This window comes from Electrona antarctica (genome assembly GCF_951216825.1).
Source record: "Electrona antarctica genome assembly, chromosome: 1".
NCBI lineage: Eukaryota > Metazoa > Chordata > Actinopteri > Myctophiformes > Myctophidae > Electrona > Electrona antarctica.
Window position 1 is genome coordinate 38,473,905 of NC_136806.1, and position 19,970 is coordinate 38,493,874.

Genomic DNA, 19,970 nt, shown 5'->3' on the forward strand with positions numbered 1-19,970 from the left:
TCAAGTCGGATCTGTCCGATATTTCATATTCCATCCTAATTGGCTATAATTGGCTTTCACAGTTTGCCATATTGCCCCGTTTTGAACATAAGCCTCGAATCATGGACGCAGCGTGCAATTTACGTGAAATCTTTCACACATTTTCTTACTAGGCTGAGGAATATATCCCACCCTTTTCACATTGGCCTGTTATAGCGCCACCAACAAGTTGATTTTTGCAAAACACATTTTTGGAACAAAATGCCTCAAAGCATCCAATTGCCATCAAAGGCGTATGAAGAAATGGCACCCTTTTCACCCTTTTCGCCTATTATAGCGCCACCAGGAGGCCACAACCTGACCTGCCCTGGTGGAGACCTGTGCCCCGAGGGGCACTTTTTCTAGTTTGTACTATGTTGTATGGTGGTATTGGTCAAGAACAGACCTGTAACCACTAATAACCCGGCGTCCCTATTTTGGGCATGTTGTTATAGTAAAAATCACACCCGTGTGAAGTGGGGTCCTGGGGGGCACTCTTATCATCATACATCATCACATTCACTTTTCTGTCCTCACTTTTTATCCTCAATTCCAATCCGGCTAATCACTTGTGCCATCCTCAATTTTCTGTCTTCACTTTTTATCCTCAATACGTACATTGCTCACCCAATCAAATCATCGCAATGGGGTGCTCAGCCAATCTAATCATCGCTAGAGGGTGCTCAGCAAATCAAATCATCACTATGGGGTGCTCAGCCAATCTCATTGCTATGTGGTGCTCAGCCAATCTCATCGCTATGGGGTACACACAAACGCATAGCTGGGCATAGGAGGTGCTAGCGCCCCTTAAAAACATTGCAGATCTGGCCCGGACGGTTAGCTCAACCGTCTGGGCACCTAGGCTGCCAAACCAGCCGGACGGCGTGCCGTGGGTTCGACTCCTGAGCCTGACGGCCTTTGCCGTCTGTCACTCCCCATCTCTTTCCCCCTTTCCTGTCTATATACTGTTCACTATCAATAAAGGCATAAAAAGCCCAAAAATAAATACAAAAAAACCATTGCAGATCTACATGCAAGCATGTAAATATGTTTTCAATGTAATGGGTCCCGGGACCCAGGAGTGGTCTTTGATGGGTCCCAGGGACATGTTATGAGTCTTACTTTAACGAGTACAGATGCATGCTATTTGCATCACTACAAGCTTTTGGTGTGCAATATGACGATTCAAAAAAACTAGAACAGTTCTTTACACGATCTGCCTTTTCAAGTATAAATCAGAGCCCAAGTAAAAGTCATACTCTGGTCATTTTAATTAAGCATGTGTTGCAACATAATATCATTGAAATTAATTTGCGCTGTTCTTTTTAGGTATCCTGACTGGGACCCAGGCATGGACCCAGGCATGGCACCAGCAAGAAGGTGAACATAATTAACAATGGCAAGCATTCACTTGGTTGCAGTTTTCTTTCCTTTTCTGGAGGTGAAAATCCCAGTTAAATTAATTTGACATGTAAGATTTTACCAACTTTGTTGGTAAGTCGGTGGATCTAGGCAAAATACGATTATCTAACAAAAAAAATATAGGTTTGACTTTTATCGTCACCACTTGAGATAATAATAATTATTATATATATTTTTTTTTACTTGATACGCACTTTACTTTGAATAAAATCTCAAAGTGCTACATCAGAAGGAAAATAATAATAATAATGAAAAGGACTAAAGTAATAATATTAATCAAATTAATACATTCAGATCAGTGGTCACATATACATGGCTAAGAAAAGTTTTAAAAGCACACAAGTCCATCTAGGCAAATGCCAAGATGAACCTTCATCAGATCAAACATGGCCAAAGTATTTTGGGGGTCCACAGCGTGAGAACTCCTGCTCTACAGGACATGTACAACCAGTAACAGGAAGGAAGCGTTAGTTCCTACCTGGTCTTTCTTTAACACATTTGATCCCGTTGACAGGTATACTCATCCTAAATAATTAATTTCGCCCAATGCACAGGGCGCTTTTGATGAGTAGGCTTGTCTTGAGGCGTTTGATATAGCTATAGCCTCGATACCCAGGCTTTCATTTCGTCTGCGCGAAAAATGAAAGCCTGGATTTACGCATGGGCTGCACTGGCCTAAACGTGGGAGTCAACCCTTCCGCGTAGGCGTCGCTTCAAATGATGTGACGTCAGGGCTCTGAGCGGTGTGCACCCGTCAAAATAACACAGTGAGGAAATCATTACCAGTGGAACTTCAAACGAGGCTATGCGAGGAAAATGAGGAGAATGGCTAAAGAACCCACCACACCGTCTAAGAAAAAAACCAACGTGTGCCGACTCTGTGGAAATAACTTTGACAGTCCGTTAGAATGGTATACTCCAGCAACCAGTGGTTTCTGCTTCTGGTCGACACAATAACAGTGCTGCAATGGGGGGAGGAGAGACCGGGGCTGACGGACAGATCGGTGAACCAATGGTGGGGGTGCGTAAATCTGAGCCGCGGCCCTCCCATCTAGGCCAGAAAGGTCTAACGTTAGCTCAGGCTAATATAGCTATAACATTGCCTTGCTATTTTCCATTTTTTTAACCACTCTGGTTACTGTGCACTGTTGCTAGGGCCCCACCTGCACCGTTTCTGTATGACCAACCACCTTAAGTTCCTTTTTAATCACGGCCTTTGCACACCTCTTTTCTCAAACTAATGTGCTGTCCATGGTTTTGAACTAATCAGCGATGTTCGGAGGTCTTTTCTGATTATCCAGTGAGCGCGATGGGAACATTGGCGTTTTCTAGACTCCTAGAGCAAGGATGGACCTCATTTTAGCTCGCTAGCATTGATGCTATGCTTTAGCATCCAAGATGGAAGCCAAAAGCGGACGCGTGTCATAGTGGAAATGCAATAGCCTGAAATCACTGTCACCCAAGCGCCATACCACTTTCGTCCAGCAGGCGGCACTCATCCTACAATAAATGCGCCACGTCTCTGTGTGTGTGTGTGTCAGTGTGTGTGTCTGCGTGCGTGTGTGTACGGTTGTAATGCACGTAACTCGAGAGCCGTTCGCCCCACCAACTTCAAATTCGACACACACGTTCCACACCCCCACAAGGAGTGCAGTGCCCGGTGTCAAGTCGGTCGTACCCACGGTTGTCCAGGACCGCCACAAAAGGCTCTGGTCAGGCTCTGCCAGTGAACCTAATTAGCCCAATTTCCAGCCTCTGCCTCAGCCAATTGATTGCCATGGCAACCCCACACTTGCCAATTGATTACTTAACCAGTCCACGTTTCACAGTTTGCACTCTTCAGACACAGGCAGACAGACGGATACAGAGATCTCCATGTGAGACACAGACAGTTAAAATGGGTGGTATGACAACAGGTATTGCATACTACAGTATGGGCACAAAAGGGACAGACAGATAGTTAAAACGGGTGCTATGACAACAAGTATTATTAGGTTCCATCGTTCCCAAGTAGGCCGGTGGCCGACGGGAACGTACAGGTATAGTTGTGTTAGATAATAGTATTTGCTGACTCACTGATGGTTAATGTCTTCTTCTGTCTCAGTGGGAATCTTCGTATGGCCAACACCCCAAACCTCTCCCCTGGACTGCTCGGACAAGCTCCCATGGGGGGAGGACAGCAATCGGGACGCATGGGCTCTGGCTGGGGTAAGAGAAATGGGCTAAAGCCAAGAATGTGTCCCAAAGGTCATGTATTCTTTAGGTGCACATATATTATCATATTAAGTATGTTAGACTTTTGACTGACAGGAATTTGAATCAATATTCAAGTGTAATCACAGCTAATATCTACCCAATAAGATTTCAGTTGAATATATCCCAGCAGTTTGCAAGGAATCAGAATCGGCTTTATTGCACAGGTTTTATCACAGGTTTACAGGCAGTGTTCAAAGAACGATAGTTCACGAACGCGTTCTCATTTGGGCTGAACGTGAACTGAACGTACTGTATTTCTGCCTGATGAACGCCATTGTGAATGCGTTCATTTCTGGCGTGTGTGAACGTCACTTTCTCTCGTTCAACTTCGTTCAAGAGTGGGGGGGAGTGGGGGTTACAGACGTTTGTATCCTGCCACGGCATTATGCTGCTTTCACACGGGCAGATGCAAAGCTAGCCCCATATGTGCCCTCTCCCTACGCTCATTCTGTAGCTCCGAGATGAGGTCACAGAAAGAAACCCCTCCCACCCCGTTCAGAAACGGCGCATGTTTCCACAATTCCCCATTGCTTACCCTTTTCTTAACAATGCACCAAAACCTTGAAGTGACGTTCCGGGTTTACACTAATTCAACGTCAACAACGGAAAAGAAAATCCAACTTTAAACGGTTACACGAGCGTTACAGCGGTTGTTTAGCATGTTTTTCAAGGAAGTTGAAAAGCTTTAGCGCCTCCCCGGCGCCTCCCCTGGTCGAAAATGTCCAACTGACTTCAGTTCACTCGACATGCCCGCGCACACGCACCAATCCCTTGATAAACATGGAAGCGACTGACAAAATTCGCTTCGTAAAGGCTCGGTTCAAATCGCTAGTTGGATTTTCTTTTCCGTTGTTGACGGTAAATTAGTGTAAACCCGGAACGTCACTTCAAGGTTTTGGTGCATTGTTAAGAAAAGGGTTAGCAATGGGGAATTGTGGAAACATGCGCCGTTTCTGAACGGGGTGGGAGGGGTTTCTTTCTGTGACCTCATCTCGGAGCTACAGAATGAGCGTAGGGAGAGGGCACATATGGGGCTAATGCAAAGCTACACTAGTACACCTAGTCACAGAACAGTGTCGTCGTTAAGCAGCAGGAGGATCCCACTGGCAGCACCTGTCCGTTTATCATTAGCAAAACCACGAATGTCCAAAACGTATACAATGAATTACTCACCTAATGCTGCCTGAAGGTTCTATGTTTAATTCCAGCGGTGTGTAACCTACATTGTCTAAGTGACAGCTTTCATATTGTAAATATGGTCGCTAACGTGGGACTAGTACTTTGACAGCTCATCCATCATAGCTTGTTTACAAGTGAAACGGACTTCCTGTGCAGAAACTGCCTCATCAAAATAAGAGCCACTTGTATTGATTAGTCAACACTAGTATTTCTAGGTCTACTTACAGGACGTTAACATCTCATTTGAGTGCCTGTCAGCATTCTCTAAATCCCTGTCTCTCAGCTGGTGCGCAAATGAGCAAATGGCTATAGCCTAGGCTGTGGCAATAATTTTGAGAAAAAAAAGGAACGAAAAATAACTAAAATCGTTCATTTTTTGGAACCATGAACTTTAGTTCAAAATGTTGAACTATGAACTGAATTAGTTCCTTTTTAAATTTCTGAACTGTGAACTGAACTAGTTCATAAAATAAATGAACTTTCCCAACACTGTTTACAGGTGTAAATCAGTGTGTGAATTTGTTTTAGACTTGAGCCCCCATACCCCAGGAAAAGGGGGAGGGGGGCAAAAGAGGGAGAGCAAAAAAAAAAAAATGTGTCAGAATAAAATAAAAGATCAACATACAAACAGCATAAATAGCACAAGAGTGGCAACATATCAGTAGGCTATTAACTAATTGGAAGAAACAAGTTAATGTGAATGTCTTGTGTTAGGTGGAAACGTTGGAAACAACAGATCTCTCCCTGGACAAGTCAAGGTAATTCTTTAATGATCTAGTAATTTAGTAGTTGTTGATATTTTGCCTTTTAAGCCCAAACCACACCAAAGGGTCGGGTTGGGACTAAACGTTTTTTAAGGTAAACCACACCAATGCAACTCAAAGTTGCAATGAGTTGCATTGGTGTGGTCTACCTTAAACCGTTTTGTACCAACCCGACCCTTTGGTGTGGTTTGGGCTTCACTCTACTGTTCTCTATTCTTCTCCATACCGAACTGTCACCTCTACTATCTCTAATGTACTGAACTATACTGACTTCTCTACTGTACTCTGTACTACTTTCACATACCTTTGGTTAAACCAGATGAATGTGGTTAATATGTAACATCTATCTGTTCCTCAGAGAAGCAGAGTTGTGGTTGCAAAATATGACAGGAAACCGCTGAGCAACAAGAACTTGTTCGCCTTGGCAGAACCCTTTGGAATGCTCAGAGAAAATCTGGTTCTCAAGAACAAGGTACAACACTGAGACCATAGAGGCTAGAAGTTAACCATTTATTTTGCGGAAATAGTTGAAAATGTATATATATATATTTGTACATCTATTTTAGGCAGCCAGCAGGTCGGTATGATTTGTTCCACTCGTCTGCGGTTGGTGATGCAATACAAAGCAGTGTGAAGAGTTGTATTTTCATTCTACAAACATAATACTATTGCCAGTATTTTCAAAAAGAAATCCTCCTAGTACGTACATGTACTCAATTCAGTAATTGGCGAGGAAGAGAAGGAGATTGGTGTTCAATTTGTTTATTTTAAGATTATTTGGCATCATATTTGTTGGTAGTAAAACATGTAGAAGGTTAGATTGTATTTAGTCACACTTTTATGAAGTTTTCCATCTTTGTTTTAAAAACAGTTATCTTTAGGTAGGAGCATGCATGCCAGTCAAAGGTCAGCTGACCCTGATTGTCATTACACGCTCATTCGCTTAACAGAGTGATCCGTCTGGTCAACTAAATTGGTTCTAACTAAGCTTATGTTTGAAATTATTTAATGAAGTAGAATTTGATGAGAATGCTGTATAGCTGTTCCATAGCTGGGCCCCCCTGTATCTGATGGAGAACTGACAGAGACCAGTACGGAACTTTGGGAGATGTAAATGATTTGACTGTTTTGTATTGAAATGGTGAACATCACTGTTGAACTGAAAGAAGGCTTTACAGGGCAAAGGAAATTAATCTGTCTGGAACAATACTTTGAAAATAAAGTTGCAGGTTTGGCATTTATTTAAATAAAACATTGGTAAAATATTAAGTTGTTTGAAAAGAGGGGCAGAATGAGCAGACCAATCACTGTATGTGGCAATCCTACAGAATCATTTTTGCAACATATGAAGTTTTTGAAGCAGCTTCCCAAATTATATTGCAATACAGTATAAGATACGGATAAATGATACTATAATAAAGCGTTGGGAGACAATTATGATGAACTACGGAATTTGCCAATAATGCCAATATTGTTAATACAACTGAAAGTGTTCTTCTGGAGTGACCGTCTATTCGAATGGATATTTGCGGTCACAATAAATGCGCCACGTTGAATGACCCAAATGACTGAATAAAACCCTGGCCACAGTCAATGTAACAACAAACAATGTGATTTTGTCCAATTACTCGACGTGGACATTGGAGAACAAGAAAGATGAAAGACAAAGTTTTACCTTCCGGCCTTTGCACACCGCACTGGAGGAGGCACAACATTGTCTTTTTACTCTGAAGTCCTCCAAAAGTTATAGTTTTTACCAACAGTCCTACAGACATAAGTCTGACACCCTACCCAAAACCCTAAACCCTTTTAACCCGCAATGCATGTCAATCACGGGTGATTTTTATCCGCAGCACGGGTGTTGTCGGACTAATGACTGTTGGTACGTCTAACCACCGTATGGACCCCATTACGAATTATGTTTACTTTACTTACAACAATAAGCATGAGGACTGAACGGGAGAGAGAACCAGAGATATAGAAAACATCTTATTCTTTTTAATCAGCCGGGCACAGAATCTGTTCCCAGTTTGGAGGAGAGAACTCTGCTGAGTGGATGATTGACATAGGTTCCCCAATGCTTTACCCGCTGGCGCTGATGTTTAGAATTCTGGTGAAGTGATGAAATACTTAAAATGCCTTTGTTCGTTGGTGAGAATTTCCCCTCTTACTGCTAGAGCACTACTAGTTTTTATTAGGCTATTGCTATGGGTCCCTGAATCCTGAAGGACACCAGTGGAGGTGGTGGTGGTGATGATGATGTTTGTGGTGTTTCCCTCTAGGCTTTTCTGGAGATGGACACCCACCAGCAGGCACAAGATATGGTCCAGTACTACCAGCAAAACCGAGCTTCGATGTGCAACCAACCAGTACATTTCTACCTGTCCAAGGACTTGATGGTGATTGAGGTACTGATGTTGATTATGTTAATCATGTTAACCCTGGCATCCCTGTTTTTAGGAAATGTTCAAACATAAAATTAGAGTTTTAAAAATATAGCTCTCAACGCATCAACTATTTTTGCTATTTGTTCTGCAATTAAGTACATACGGCTTAATTGGTTAAATAAACTCCTACACTCACAATAACTGCAGCATAATGTGTAAATTCCACGAATATCTGTTCAATAACGTTAAATGCAACATTGTGTACAGACTAGTTTCACTAGTCAGCAGGGGCAGCCGCAAAATTATAATATGGCCTTCAAGCAATGCTGCAAGTTTATAGAGGGATGTCATTTTAAAGCACTCTAGAGCAGGGGTCCTCAATTAGAAATGCTGAAGGTCCACTAATCATTTTTGAAAAAGACTAAGGTCCGGTCCCATGCCACGCAGCGCAGCGCGGGCCACGCAGCGGCCAGCGGAGAGCGGGGCTCTATATTTATTTAGTACAGTCACACCAAGGCAAGCTTATACAAACCAACCAACCAATACTGGGGTGCCGAGTATGGAAATAAAATGTTTCACAAATATTCCCCTCCAAAAATTCACAGCAAATGAGAGGTATTGTGTTGAGGCACAAAGAACACTTTTATTTTGTCACGTTTTATTTTTATTTTTCATGGTCCACAGAGAGGTGGTCCGCCTATTGAGGACCCCTGCTCTAGAGGCTGCAGTGACGCAGAATTGTGCATTCCCTTCTCCCAACAGAAAGATGGTCATACTGGTAAGCCTCTGGTGGTCTCTCACAGAGAGAAGCATATTAAAGGTGCTGGCAGTGGCAGTCAGGTGGTGTTTTTCTCCAACGTGCCCAGAGAGGAGGACAAGAAGATGGAGCTGTTGACCATCGCTGGGAATTTCGGAACCGTGGAGAAACATCTGTTACTAAACAACGAGGTAAAGATTTCTCTTTTGAACATAGTATTTTGCTAGTTGCTCTGTTACTCACTGGCCGTGGTTGAGTTGGTAGAGAGGCCGCCTGGGAAACAGAAGGTCCCTGGTTCTCATCCTGGCCCCGCTTTGAGTCCCTGAGCAAGACACTTAACCCCTAACTGCTCCCTGGTGTGCTGCCCACTGCTTCTGATACTAATTGTAACAGCCAAATGGGTGAAACATGTCTAATGAATTTGTGTAACCATGGGGTGGCGCTGTGGTCTACATAGGCACCAGGTTCACAGGAGTTGGTAGGGAGGCTTGACCCGGAAGGGCAATGGTTTTTGACCGCAGGTACGTCACCGCTGTTTAAACAATGTAGAGCGAAATGTTTGTGTCTGAAATATATTCATTTGTCTCAAATTATCTGTTTGTGTTTCTAACTATGGGTTATCTTAAATCACGCAGACGCTGTACTGTATGATGAACGGGTGAAGCAATAAATCGTTACAAGCATGAAGAGCTGCCTGTGTATTATCATTGGAGCACTGACACACAGCGAACAGTATACAATTCTAACATCAGCGCGTCAGCCAGGTCCAACCACGGGATCAACCCCCTCAGTAGCTCCGTATAAGACGGAGCCACTTTATTAGTCAAAAACCTAATGCACCAGTTGGACCTTCGTTTGTATCCTGCGAGAGCTTGGCTGCGTTTGGGACGTGCAGAAGCGACGCGAGAGGACTACGAGGGGAGCTGCTGTTGTTGCTGTCGGTGTTTTGAAGAGGATTCTACTGTCGCTGTGTTTGCTGCTGTGCCGGGGAGCAGTTCGGCGGCCGTCCATGGTGGTGGCGGGGGGCTGCGGCGCTGGTCCGGGGCTTGGCTGTGAGCTGGGGCGGTGGAGCACTGGAGCAGTATTTGATCACTAGACTCACCGCAAGGGGAGGTATGTTGTTGTAGCGCTACACAGTAAAATGGCCAAGTGCGCGCACATATTACAACTTGAGCGTAAATCCATGGTTGCTGGAAGAGGATTGACAAAATAATGATTTCTAATGTTAGGCTTTGACTTTATTTGCACCGACTTCGTTGCTGAGAGTGAGAACTATCCTTTGACTTACTGACTATTTAACATGGAGGCGCGCAGAGCGGCGTCAGACGTTACCATGGCGACGGGTGTGCGTTCCACTGTTAGCAGTGACGTCACGGGCGGGGTAGAAGATCAAACGGAGAAACGAGTGGTAAAAATGACTGCAAAAGCGATTGCAGAGAAATGCGACAGGTTGCAAGCGGGAAGAAAGAGCAAACTTAATATAGCAGTTAACAAGAGGAATGAATTGCAAGGTTTCATGGTCAATGATGATAAAACTAAGGTACAAAATGCTCTCACAGAATTGGTCCAGGTGTGTAATGAGGCAAAATACATGCATGACAGTCTGCTGGGTTTTATGCCACATGATGAAAGGGAAAAACAAGAGACGTGGTTTAAGGCAAAAATGTTGTCAAACAATGATTCCGTTTCTAATGCAAAACTGTGGATTGCAAATTATGAAGGTGGTAACGATGATGATAATGAGGTATATGATGAAACTGATGTCACAAACAAAGGTGATGCAAATGAAAATTGTACAAAAGGTGATGAAAATGATGGTACTAATGAAGGTGATTTAAATGAAAATGCTGTTACTGAAGGTGGTGTTTGTATAATTGACGATGGTATTAGTCCTGATGACAGTGTTTCAAATATTGCAAGTAGATGCTCAAAGGGGAGTGGTCAAAGCGGCAGATCACGTACATCCTCTGCAAAGAGTGGTCAAAGCGGCAGATCAAGTACGGCCTCTGCCAAGATTATAGCAGAGGCAGATAGAGCTGCTCTTGTTGCCCGTGCAGCAACACTAAAGGAAAAACATGCTTTGGAGGAGGAGGAACAAAGGCTAAAGAGAAAAAGAGAGCAACTCGACTTGGATGCGCAATTAGCGGAAAATACTGCAAGGCTGAATGTATTGCATGCCGCCGACATTAAAAGCACATCTCATGCACCTTCAAATGCTATGAATTCATATTTGAAAAAGGAAACGAGGAAAAGGGAAACGGTCAAGGCGTTAAATCCCATGGCAAAATCATATCAGCCTGGAAATGCTATGCAACAAAACAAACAAACACACCAGTCAATACCACCTAACAGACCACCAAAGGAACATAGCCAATATAACACTGTTACAACTCGTCATTCAAACCGCATTCACAATGAACATCAGGAAGGCAAAATTGGAGCAAAACAGCATGTACAAAATCAATCCACAACTGTAAATGAGGAAAGGCAATCAATAAATCATAATCAACCTGCAAACCTACTCTCCATGGAGAAACAAAATGAAATAACTACGGCTTTGGTTCAGCAACAGAATTCAAGATCTCTGCCACCACGGGTTATCCCAACATTTGAAGGTGACCCTCTTCAATACAGGTCATTTATCAAAGCATTTGAGCAAGGAGTGGAGGAAAAGGCAACAGAGGTTGATGCTTTGTATTATCTGGAACAATTTACTAGAGGACAGCCACAAGAACTGGTGCGTAGCTGTCAGCATATGGCTCCTGAGCATGGCTATGCAGTGGCAAAGGGTCTTCTAAAGAAACATTTTGGAAACCAGTATAAACTAGCAACCGCTTATATGCAAAAGGCTTTGGCATGGCAAACAATACAATCGGAGGATGCGGAGGCACTCCAAGCCTACTCCTTATTTTTGCGTGGCTGCTGCAATGTAATGGAGGAGTTGCGGTACATGCAGGAATTGGATATGCCGGTCAACATGAGAGCTATAATGGCAAAATTGCCATACAGTATGAGGGAACAATGGAGAACTATGGCTCACGGCATCATGGAAGACACTCAGGAAAGGGCTCACTTCTGGGATCTTGTCGTTTTCGTGGAGAGACAAGTCAGTATTCTGTCTGACCCTCTGTTTGGCGACATACAAGATCCAACATCTGGTGTGATGGGGACAAGGGTTAGTGCACACCCAGCCAACAGAGTGAAGGAAAATATTGTCGCCACCACGATATCCTCTACAGGCATGCCTGACAGAGGTAAGGAGCTGACATCACCAACAGCAGGATCAGGGAATGTCAAGGAAGCTGTATGCCTATGGTGTGCTGGAAGTCACTCATTGGATGAGTGTAAATGGCTTGAGGAAAGGACAAACTAAACAGGAAAAACTAAACTTTCTGAAGGAAAGGGGAGTTTGCTTCGCATGCTTATGTTTTGGGCACCTGAGCCGTTTTTGTGAAAGACGTTTGAATTGCAAAGTTTGTGGTCAAACTCACCCCACCCTGCTTCACATCAATAGAGAACTGCCAGCTTCAGAACAGTTAGAGGAACCAGCCGTTAATCAACCAAGTTCACAGGAAACATGTGGACATACAGGGGCCGGTAAGGACCGGTGTGGGCTATCTATTCTCCCTGTAAAAGTGAAAGCAGCAGGAAATAACATAATAAACACGTATGCCTTCTTAGACCCTGGTAGCTCGGCCACATTTTGCTCTGAAGACCTTATGCAAAGACTGAACATCACAGGTGGAAGAACCAACTTTGTATTGAGCACCATGGGGCAAGAGGCAGTTGTGTCAGCCTACTCCTTAAATGGTTTGGAGGTCGCTGGTTTGGAGAGTATTGACTTTCATGTTATGCCAGAAGTTCTCACACAGAGGAAAATGCCAGTCACTGCTGATAACATGGTGACACCTGAAGAACTGGCTAAGTGGCCGTACTTGTCTAACGTCCACATCCCACACATAAAAGCAAATGTTGACTTGTTGATTGGAATCAATGCGCCCAAGCTATTGGAACCTTCGGAGGTCATCAACAGTCAAGAGAATGGCCCGTATGCTATTAAGACGGTGTTGGGATGGGTCGTTAATGGACCGCTGAATGGAAACAGTGGAGCTGTGGAAGAAAAGCGGTCCCCTGCTATGGTGAATAGGAGCTCTGTGTGCAGGCTGGAAGAAAGGATCAATCACCACTTCAACGAAGTAGCTGTGAAGGAAAATAAAGTGTCCAGAGAAGACATTGGAGGAAATGGGAAAAGATTGGCAGTGCTGCAGGAGGGGAGGCTCTTTAAGAAAACGGAGGTCTGTCTGCCCAACAAGGTGGCAGTGGCTGGGCCAAGGATCCAGGGTTTAAGGAAAGGGTTTGACAAAAGCTTGTACCAGAAGCTAACCACCACTGTAAAAATGGACCCACCGAAAGAGGCAGAGCTTGAAAAGGAGAGTTGGACCAAAACAGCTTTGGAGATCTTGGTGGACTCGAATGACAAGGAGGACACAGTAAATGACAGCAATGTGTGTGACACATCCACTCCTTCTCAACCAGCTCATTGCCTGCTGCTTAGACTTGAAGAGGCTGCAGGCAGCTGTTGTTGGGTTACGCAGGTTGAAGGTTATGTCGGTGGAGAAGAACAATCAAGAAATAAAGATTCCACCTTTTGGAGAACATGGGTCGGTGGATCTTTCCAGGCAAACAAAACCTGGTACATTCCTTGGAAATTGAACACTAAAAGTAGCACCATTGAAAGGCCAGGGACAAGATGAGTTCGGTTCATGAAATAATGCATTTGCATCCATGACATGTTTTGACCTTTTTATTTTTTGTTTTGAATTGTTATATCTACCCGCCTTAACAATTAGGGGCCGGTGTAACAGCCAAATGGGTGAAACATGTCTAATGAATTTGTGTAACCATGGGGTGGCGCTGTGGTCTACATAGGCACCAGGTTCACAGGAGTTGGTAGGGAGGCTTGACCCGGAAGGGCAATGGTTTTTGACCGCAGGTACGTCACCGCTGTTTAAACAATGTAGAGCGAAATGTTTGTGTCTGAAATATATTCATTTGTCTCAAATTATCTGTTTGTGTTTCTAACTATGGGTTATCTTAAATCACGCAGACGCTGTACTGTATGATGAACGGGTGAAGCAATAAATCGTTACAAGCATGAAGAGCTGCCTGTGTATTATCATTGGAGCACTGACACACAGCGAACAGTATACAATTCTAACATCAGCGCGTCAGCCAGGTCCAACCACGGGATCAACCCCCTCAGTAGCTCCGTATAAGACGGAGCCACTTTACTAATGATGGTTTACTTTAAATGCAGATTGCACCTTTATTGTTATTCTTGCTATGTTTTTTTTTTTTGTTTACAAAAATGTGTTTTCTTTTCTTGTTTTTGTTTGCGTGTTGATTGTCTTTGTTATTAAAATCAAGACATACTTTGTTAAAAAAATTAACTACCGGTATACAGATATATACAGTGACAAATGCCACAAAGTAATGCAGACCTATGGTAATTATTATTATTGTATGGAAATACTGGAATATGTTTAAATTATGTGGGTGTGAACTTTTTGATAACGCATGGCATGAGTTAAATTATATTGTATGAGTTAAATGGTAACTACCATATTAATTTTCTGCCAGAGTCTGCTGACTTGTTTCTTTTCAACTGTTTATGTCACCTGCTGACTGGAACTCGTTTACCAGTGCCATCTGCTGTTTTAATAGATGCATTGCACCAAAGATTGAATTATTTTTCCAGTTCCTGTTTTGTTGCTTTAGTCCTGATGACGAAGGCAGAAAAGGCTGGCGTTGTTGAAATGATGAATGTTCTAAAGCGGAGTGTGTGTGTCTCTCTCTCTCTCTCTCTCTCTCTCTCTCTCTCTCTCTCTCTCTCTCGCTAGGCATTTGTTCAGTTAGGTTCTCCTGAAGACGCAGAGATGTTGGTGAAATACTACACCCTCAACCCTCTCACCATTAACGGCCGACCAATCAGACTCAATATTTGTACCAAGTACAAAACTCTAAAGTAAGAACACCATAACATTTATACTACCTACTTACCTAGTAATACCCTATCACAGGAGTGTCAAAATGCATGTGAAAAATAAAGTGTATATAAACAACTCAAATGGAGAATGCAAGTGTAATAATCAAAACGGTAAAAGGAATCACCGGTCTGCAATTTGACACTGACATTTTTAAAATAATACCCTACAACTGAAGTCTGCACTCACATGTTATGGCAATCATTTTTAGGCATACCATGTCTATGATGTGTTAGAAGCATCATAGACCATGTCTATGATGTGTTAGAAACATCATAGACCATGTCTATGATGTGTTATAATAATGCATTAAAATCTGCTTGTACAGCTCACACTTTTGTTGCTGTTCTTTCTCTGTTGCAGTGCTGGCAAAAAAGTCATAGACAACCGAGGGAGGAAGAACACTTATACCTCCTCCAACAACTCCTCTGGAAACAGGAGGTCGTCCTCCCCTGGGAACAGGTCCTCTTCCAAGTCCTCCAAATCTAGCTCCAAGAGACAGGAGCAAAAGAAGAGAGAGGAGACCAAGTCATCTGTAGAGAGGGATGTGAAGAAGAGAGAGGAGACCAAGTCATCTGTAGAGAGGGATGTGAAGAAGAGAGAGGAGACCAAGTCATCTGTAGAGGGGGATGTGAAGAAGAGAGAGGAGACCAAGTCATCTGTAGAGAGGGATGTGAAGAAGAGAGAGGAGACCAAGTCATCTGTAGAGAGGGATGTGAAGAAGAGAGAGGAGACCAAGTCATCTGTAGAGAGGGATGTGAAGAAGAGAGAGGAGACCAAGTCATCTGTAGAGAGGGATGTGAAGAAGAGAGAGGAGACCAAGTCATCTGCTGATAAAGAGGAGACCAAGTCTGGAGATGATGAGGTGTGTGTGTCACAGTATGATTGGAAAACCAGTCTGATTGGAAAAGGTGCACTCGTTTTCACCAACTGAGGCACGCCGTTTGAAGGTGACTTGAGCCACAAGAGGCACTGCAGAGCGAGCTTTGGCGAGCGAGTCGATGTGCAGAGCTTTGCGAAGTCACCTTCAGCCGACTTGGCACCGTCCGAGTTATGTACCAATAGGGACGGAATCGTACATCGTCCCACCTATATATATATATATATATATATATATATATATATATATACAGTATACTGTTTATGTAGAATTGTATTGTTTTGATCATGTGTCAGGTTTCTGGTGTGGTGGAGGGAGAGAAAGAGCAAGGAGAAGAGGAAAAGCAGGAGTGTGAAGAGGAGAAGACGGAACAAGACGTGGAACTCCAAAACCCTGAAGAAGCCCAGCAACATCCTGATGGTGACCCTGTCACCACAGCAACAAACGGGGAGGGGGACGGAGATGAGGCACAGGAGAAGGAGGCAGAGCCAGAGGCTGGTCCGTCAGAAAAGGCAGAGAGCATAGATGGTGGAGACAAGACGTCTACCAACCCAGAAGACTCCCAGATGAACGAGGGAGAAATGCCTGAAGACATGGTACTGCCTGTCTTTTCTCTGTCCTTCACTTGGGACATTCTTAATCGTTTACCCGCCAGGAACATAGGAATTTTAAAACGTAGAATCTTGTAGCCTGCCACAAACGGAAAAGCCGTTTTAACAGCGATGTATTCATTAATGCATGTTTTAATACGATCGTATCGAAATCTACCGTCAGTTAGCTTTGTTATGCTTCTGACACAATGGGCGCGGCCATTTTGAAAATGCGCGCGCATCCACTAACATTAACGGCTCTGTTTTCAGACGGCTTTATCTCACAGAAGCGACATTGCAGAGGACGCTTTGTCCCAGACAAGCGTTTTCAACGGCCTGTAGCAGGCGCTGTGATACTCGCGGTCCACTTTTTCCACCACCGACCGAGAGAACGAGCACCAGCTTCGTCAACACACACGGAATGGTTTCATAGTAAAATGCGATTACGGATATTTGGCTCTTCAAAGTAAGTGTCACGCGTGATTAAACCATGGCAATACGCAATCGAGGGATTAATTAATGGCGGCAGGCTAAGAGTTAATGTAACACAGACACAAAACTAAACTACCGGTAAAAACTAACAGCACACTCTTGCCCTTTCCCAGCACAAATCGTGACCATTTCCCTTATTCCTGCTGTCTCTTCAAACTACAGTATTATGATACAATGAGCTTAAAGCAGAATAGTGAAATGCAAAGCTACCATTAACCAGATGAATAACATAAGGTTCATGAACAAACAAAAAAATAAAAGGAATAGTGATGTTCTCAATAGAGCCTTCACAGTTAATGCATGTAATACTTTTGAAATGATTTTATGGCATTGTTCCTCCATGTTTCACATTTGATCTTACGAAAACACATTTCCTGCCTTTTGGGCTTTCATGTCAACCCATAGGGCTCATAAAGATATAATCTTGAAACAAAGTCAAACGGTATACTTTTATAGTAATTATTTGTCATATTTTGTATTGGGGAAATTAAAAGTTTACAATTGTATTTATTTTTACAATAATCATGTAAATACGTATTTCAAAATATAGAGTAGCAATGATTGCATATTGATACAGATAAATTAAACAATTAAAAGTACTAAGAAGAGTGTAAATAAATAAATGTAAGTTAACTCTATCTCTACCGCTAGCTGTTATAGCATAAACCCCAGTTCCCAGTGCCAGCATACGCATTCACTTTAAAAGACGCAGTTATGATATGACGCCACCTCGCGTCGACGTCCATATATACGTACCTGGGGAAACGGGAGAGGAAAGGCAGCATCTTTTTACTTGCTCTTACTTACTGTATGTGTAACAGGAGGACATGGAGGACTTTCCAGACAACATGGATGACTTTGTGACACTGGATGAGTTGATGGATGAGGACGAAGAGGATAACAAAAGCCTGTCGGATGATGACTACATTGGTAATCTACTGGATTCTATTCATCTCTGATCTGTTCTGTTCCTCTCATGCTACCTTGCAACATTTAACTGTTACCAGATAATAGAATATTGGTGTTAAGAATAGATTATGTAACTTAAAGAATAGAATAGAATCGGACACAGTGGTAGAATCTCTGGAGTAGAATCTCTGTAGTATCTGAGAGGAATGTAGCACCATGGACTTACAGAGTAGAATAGGACCGTTCCTGTAGTAGTCAACTAATGGTATAGAATACAACATAATACATGTAGGTTGACTGTACACTAGAGGCAAAGTTACAGTGGATTTCTATTAGCACTTAAACCAACTGTTACATGCTATTAACTGTGTGTGTGTGTGTGTGTGTGTGTGTGTGTGTGTGTGTGTGTGTGTGTGTGTGTGTGTGTGTGTGTGTGTGTGTGTGTGTGTGTCTGTGACTGTGACTGTGACTGTGACTGTGTGTGACTGTGTGTGACTGTGTGTCTACAGACAACACAAGGAAAGGGGTATGTACCTGTTTGAGCACTGTCTCTTGAGTTTTTAGAGGCTGTGTGTTGCCACAGTTTCTAAAAGTGTTTGTTGTGATGATGTTGTCTGTGTCTGTGTGTGCTTTAGTTAACAGAAAATACATTTTCAGGTCAGGATAACAATTTCATCCAATCAGGAGAGAACCCATTTAGCAGCTTTAGTTTTATAGCTCAGTTCTTACAGCAGGGAGACCCCTCCTACTATTGAACAAACACTATAGCAATGATTGCTATGAGAATATGGAGCTATTTAACACTTAAGTATACTCCACTACCTGTTGTGGCATTTGTGTCTTGTTTTAACGTTTTTGTGTTGTGATTGTCATGGTGTTTGTATTGTTGTCAAATGTCATGGTGTTTGCATATTATTTAAACGTGTCTGTTGTTGTCATGGTGTTTGTGTGTGGTTTATGGTGTGGTGTCTTGTTGCAGGGGATGCGTGTAGTGAATGTTGGAGGCTTCAGGAAAGGTTACGGTTTTCTGGATCAAATACTGCGGCTGGCCAAACCCTTTGGTGAGGTGGTCAAACATCTGGTTCTAGACCTGCGGCCTGAGGTACAGGCCTAAAATATTACAATCAACCAATAGTAAGGATCAAAATTTTAGATCAGAATTACATCACAATCGCATTACAATTGGTGTTTCTACTGTGACTCCAGGCTTACATTCAGTTTGGTACGGAGGAGGAGGCCAAGGCCATGGTTAAGTTCTACAACGCAGGCAACATTCAGGCTGCAGTGTGTGATAAAAATGTGAAGATCAGTCATTCTCAGACGTATCCAACTATACAGGTAGGTACTTTTAACCACATCCTATATTCTGTCTCTCTGCTCTGTCTCAGCTGTCCAACTGTCCATGGATAAACAGCACTATGTGACAAAGGCTTTGGAAAGCATTCACGGGTCACCACTTTGGTATCGGGGATTGAGGAGTAGAGAAAGGGGTCTTTTTATGCACTTAAGTGGTGAAACCGGCCACATGTCCATATTTGGAAAAGTCATGTCTGGAAGTCATTGGAACGGCTCATGCCCTATTGCCGACGGTGCACTCCGACCAGTGCTAAAGTGTCCTTGAGAGTAGAGGACCCTCTTGTTTCAAATGAGCTACACTAATTCCAATGCCGGGAAAAAAGGTAACTGGCTCTGGTGAGTGGTGACGCATAGCACTGACCCATAAGTGAGCAAAGCCTCCAAGAAGCATGTCAAAAGAGCTGATCAGTAGCAGGTTGCCACTCCTAGACCCCCAGCAATTTGCATACACTACACACTGCCCTCTCCCATCTGACCTGACGATTTCTTACTGTCTATCAGCTGTCCTTTGTCTCTCTCTCAGCTGTTCAGTTCAGTTTCAGTTTGTCTCTCAGCTGTTCAGTTCAGTTTCAGTTTTTTTTAATTTATAGTACAAAATCACTCCAAGGGGTCTCTGTGCACTTTACAACAAGAATACATCAATGTCATATCAAAACCACAAAAACAGCTATAAGAAAACCTAGTAAAATGTGCATTGCTATAAATCATCAGGAAGAAAGAGAGAAGAAGAATTACAGCACAGTATTTTAAAATCACAGGCCAGACACGGTGAACATAATGGTTTCAATAAAACTAGGGGGAAAGATGGGTTTTTAGCCTAGATTAAAAAATGTCCAGGGAGTTGGCATCTCTGACAGCTTGAGGGAGAGCGTTGCAGAGATGGGGGGGGGGGCACGATGTGTAAATGCTCTGCCCC

The 19,970-nt window shown here is 43.1% G+C and overlaps 1 protein-coding gene across 4 annotated transcripts in view; it reads left to right on the forward strand.

The window, feature by feature from the left end:
• Positions 1-19,970, forward strand: part of LOC306924264 (uncharacterized protein) — a 29,452-nt gene that overhangs the window by 4,622 nt on the left and 4,860 nt on the right. For all 4 annotated transcript variants that reach the window (XM_079502711.1, XM_079502710.1, XM_079502709.1 and 1 more), the window contains 13 exons: positions 1,348-1,398; positions 3,545-3,648; positions 5,590-5,633; positions 5,998-6,111; positions 7,922-8,047; positions 8,789-8,974; positions 14,684-14,808; positions 15,191-15,692; positions 16,004-16,303; positions 17,611-17,719; positions 18,208-18,224; positions 18,678-18,800; positions 18,905-19,036. In XM_079502711.1, the coding sequence (XP_079358837.1) occupies positions 1,348-1,398; positions 3,545-3,648; positions 5,590-5,633; positions 5,998-6,111; positions 7,922-8,047; positions 8,789-8,974; positions 14,684-14,808; positions 15,191-15,692; positions 16,004-16,303; positions 17,611-17,719; positions 18,208-18,224; positions 18,678-18,800; positions 18,905-19,036 (1,933 nt within the window). The remainder of the gene's footprint in view (positions 1-1,347; positions 1,399-3,544; positions 3,649-5,589; positions 5,634-5,997; positions 6,112-7,921; positions 8,048-8,788; positions 8,975-14,683; positions 14,809-15,190; positions 15,693-16,003; positions 16,304-17,610; positions 17,720-18,207; positions 18,225-18,677; positions 18,801-18,904; positions 19,037-19,970) is intronic.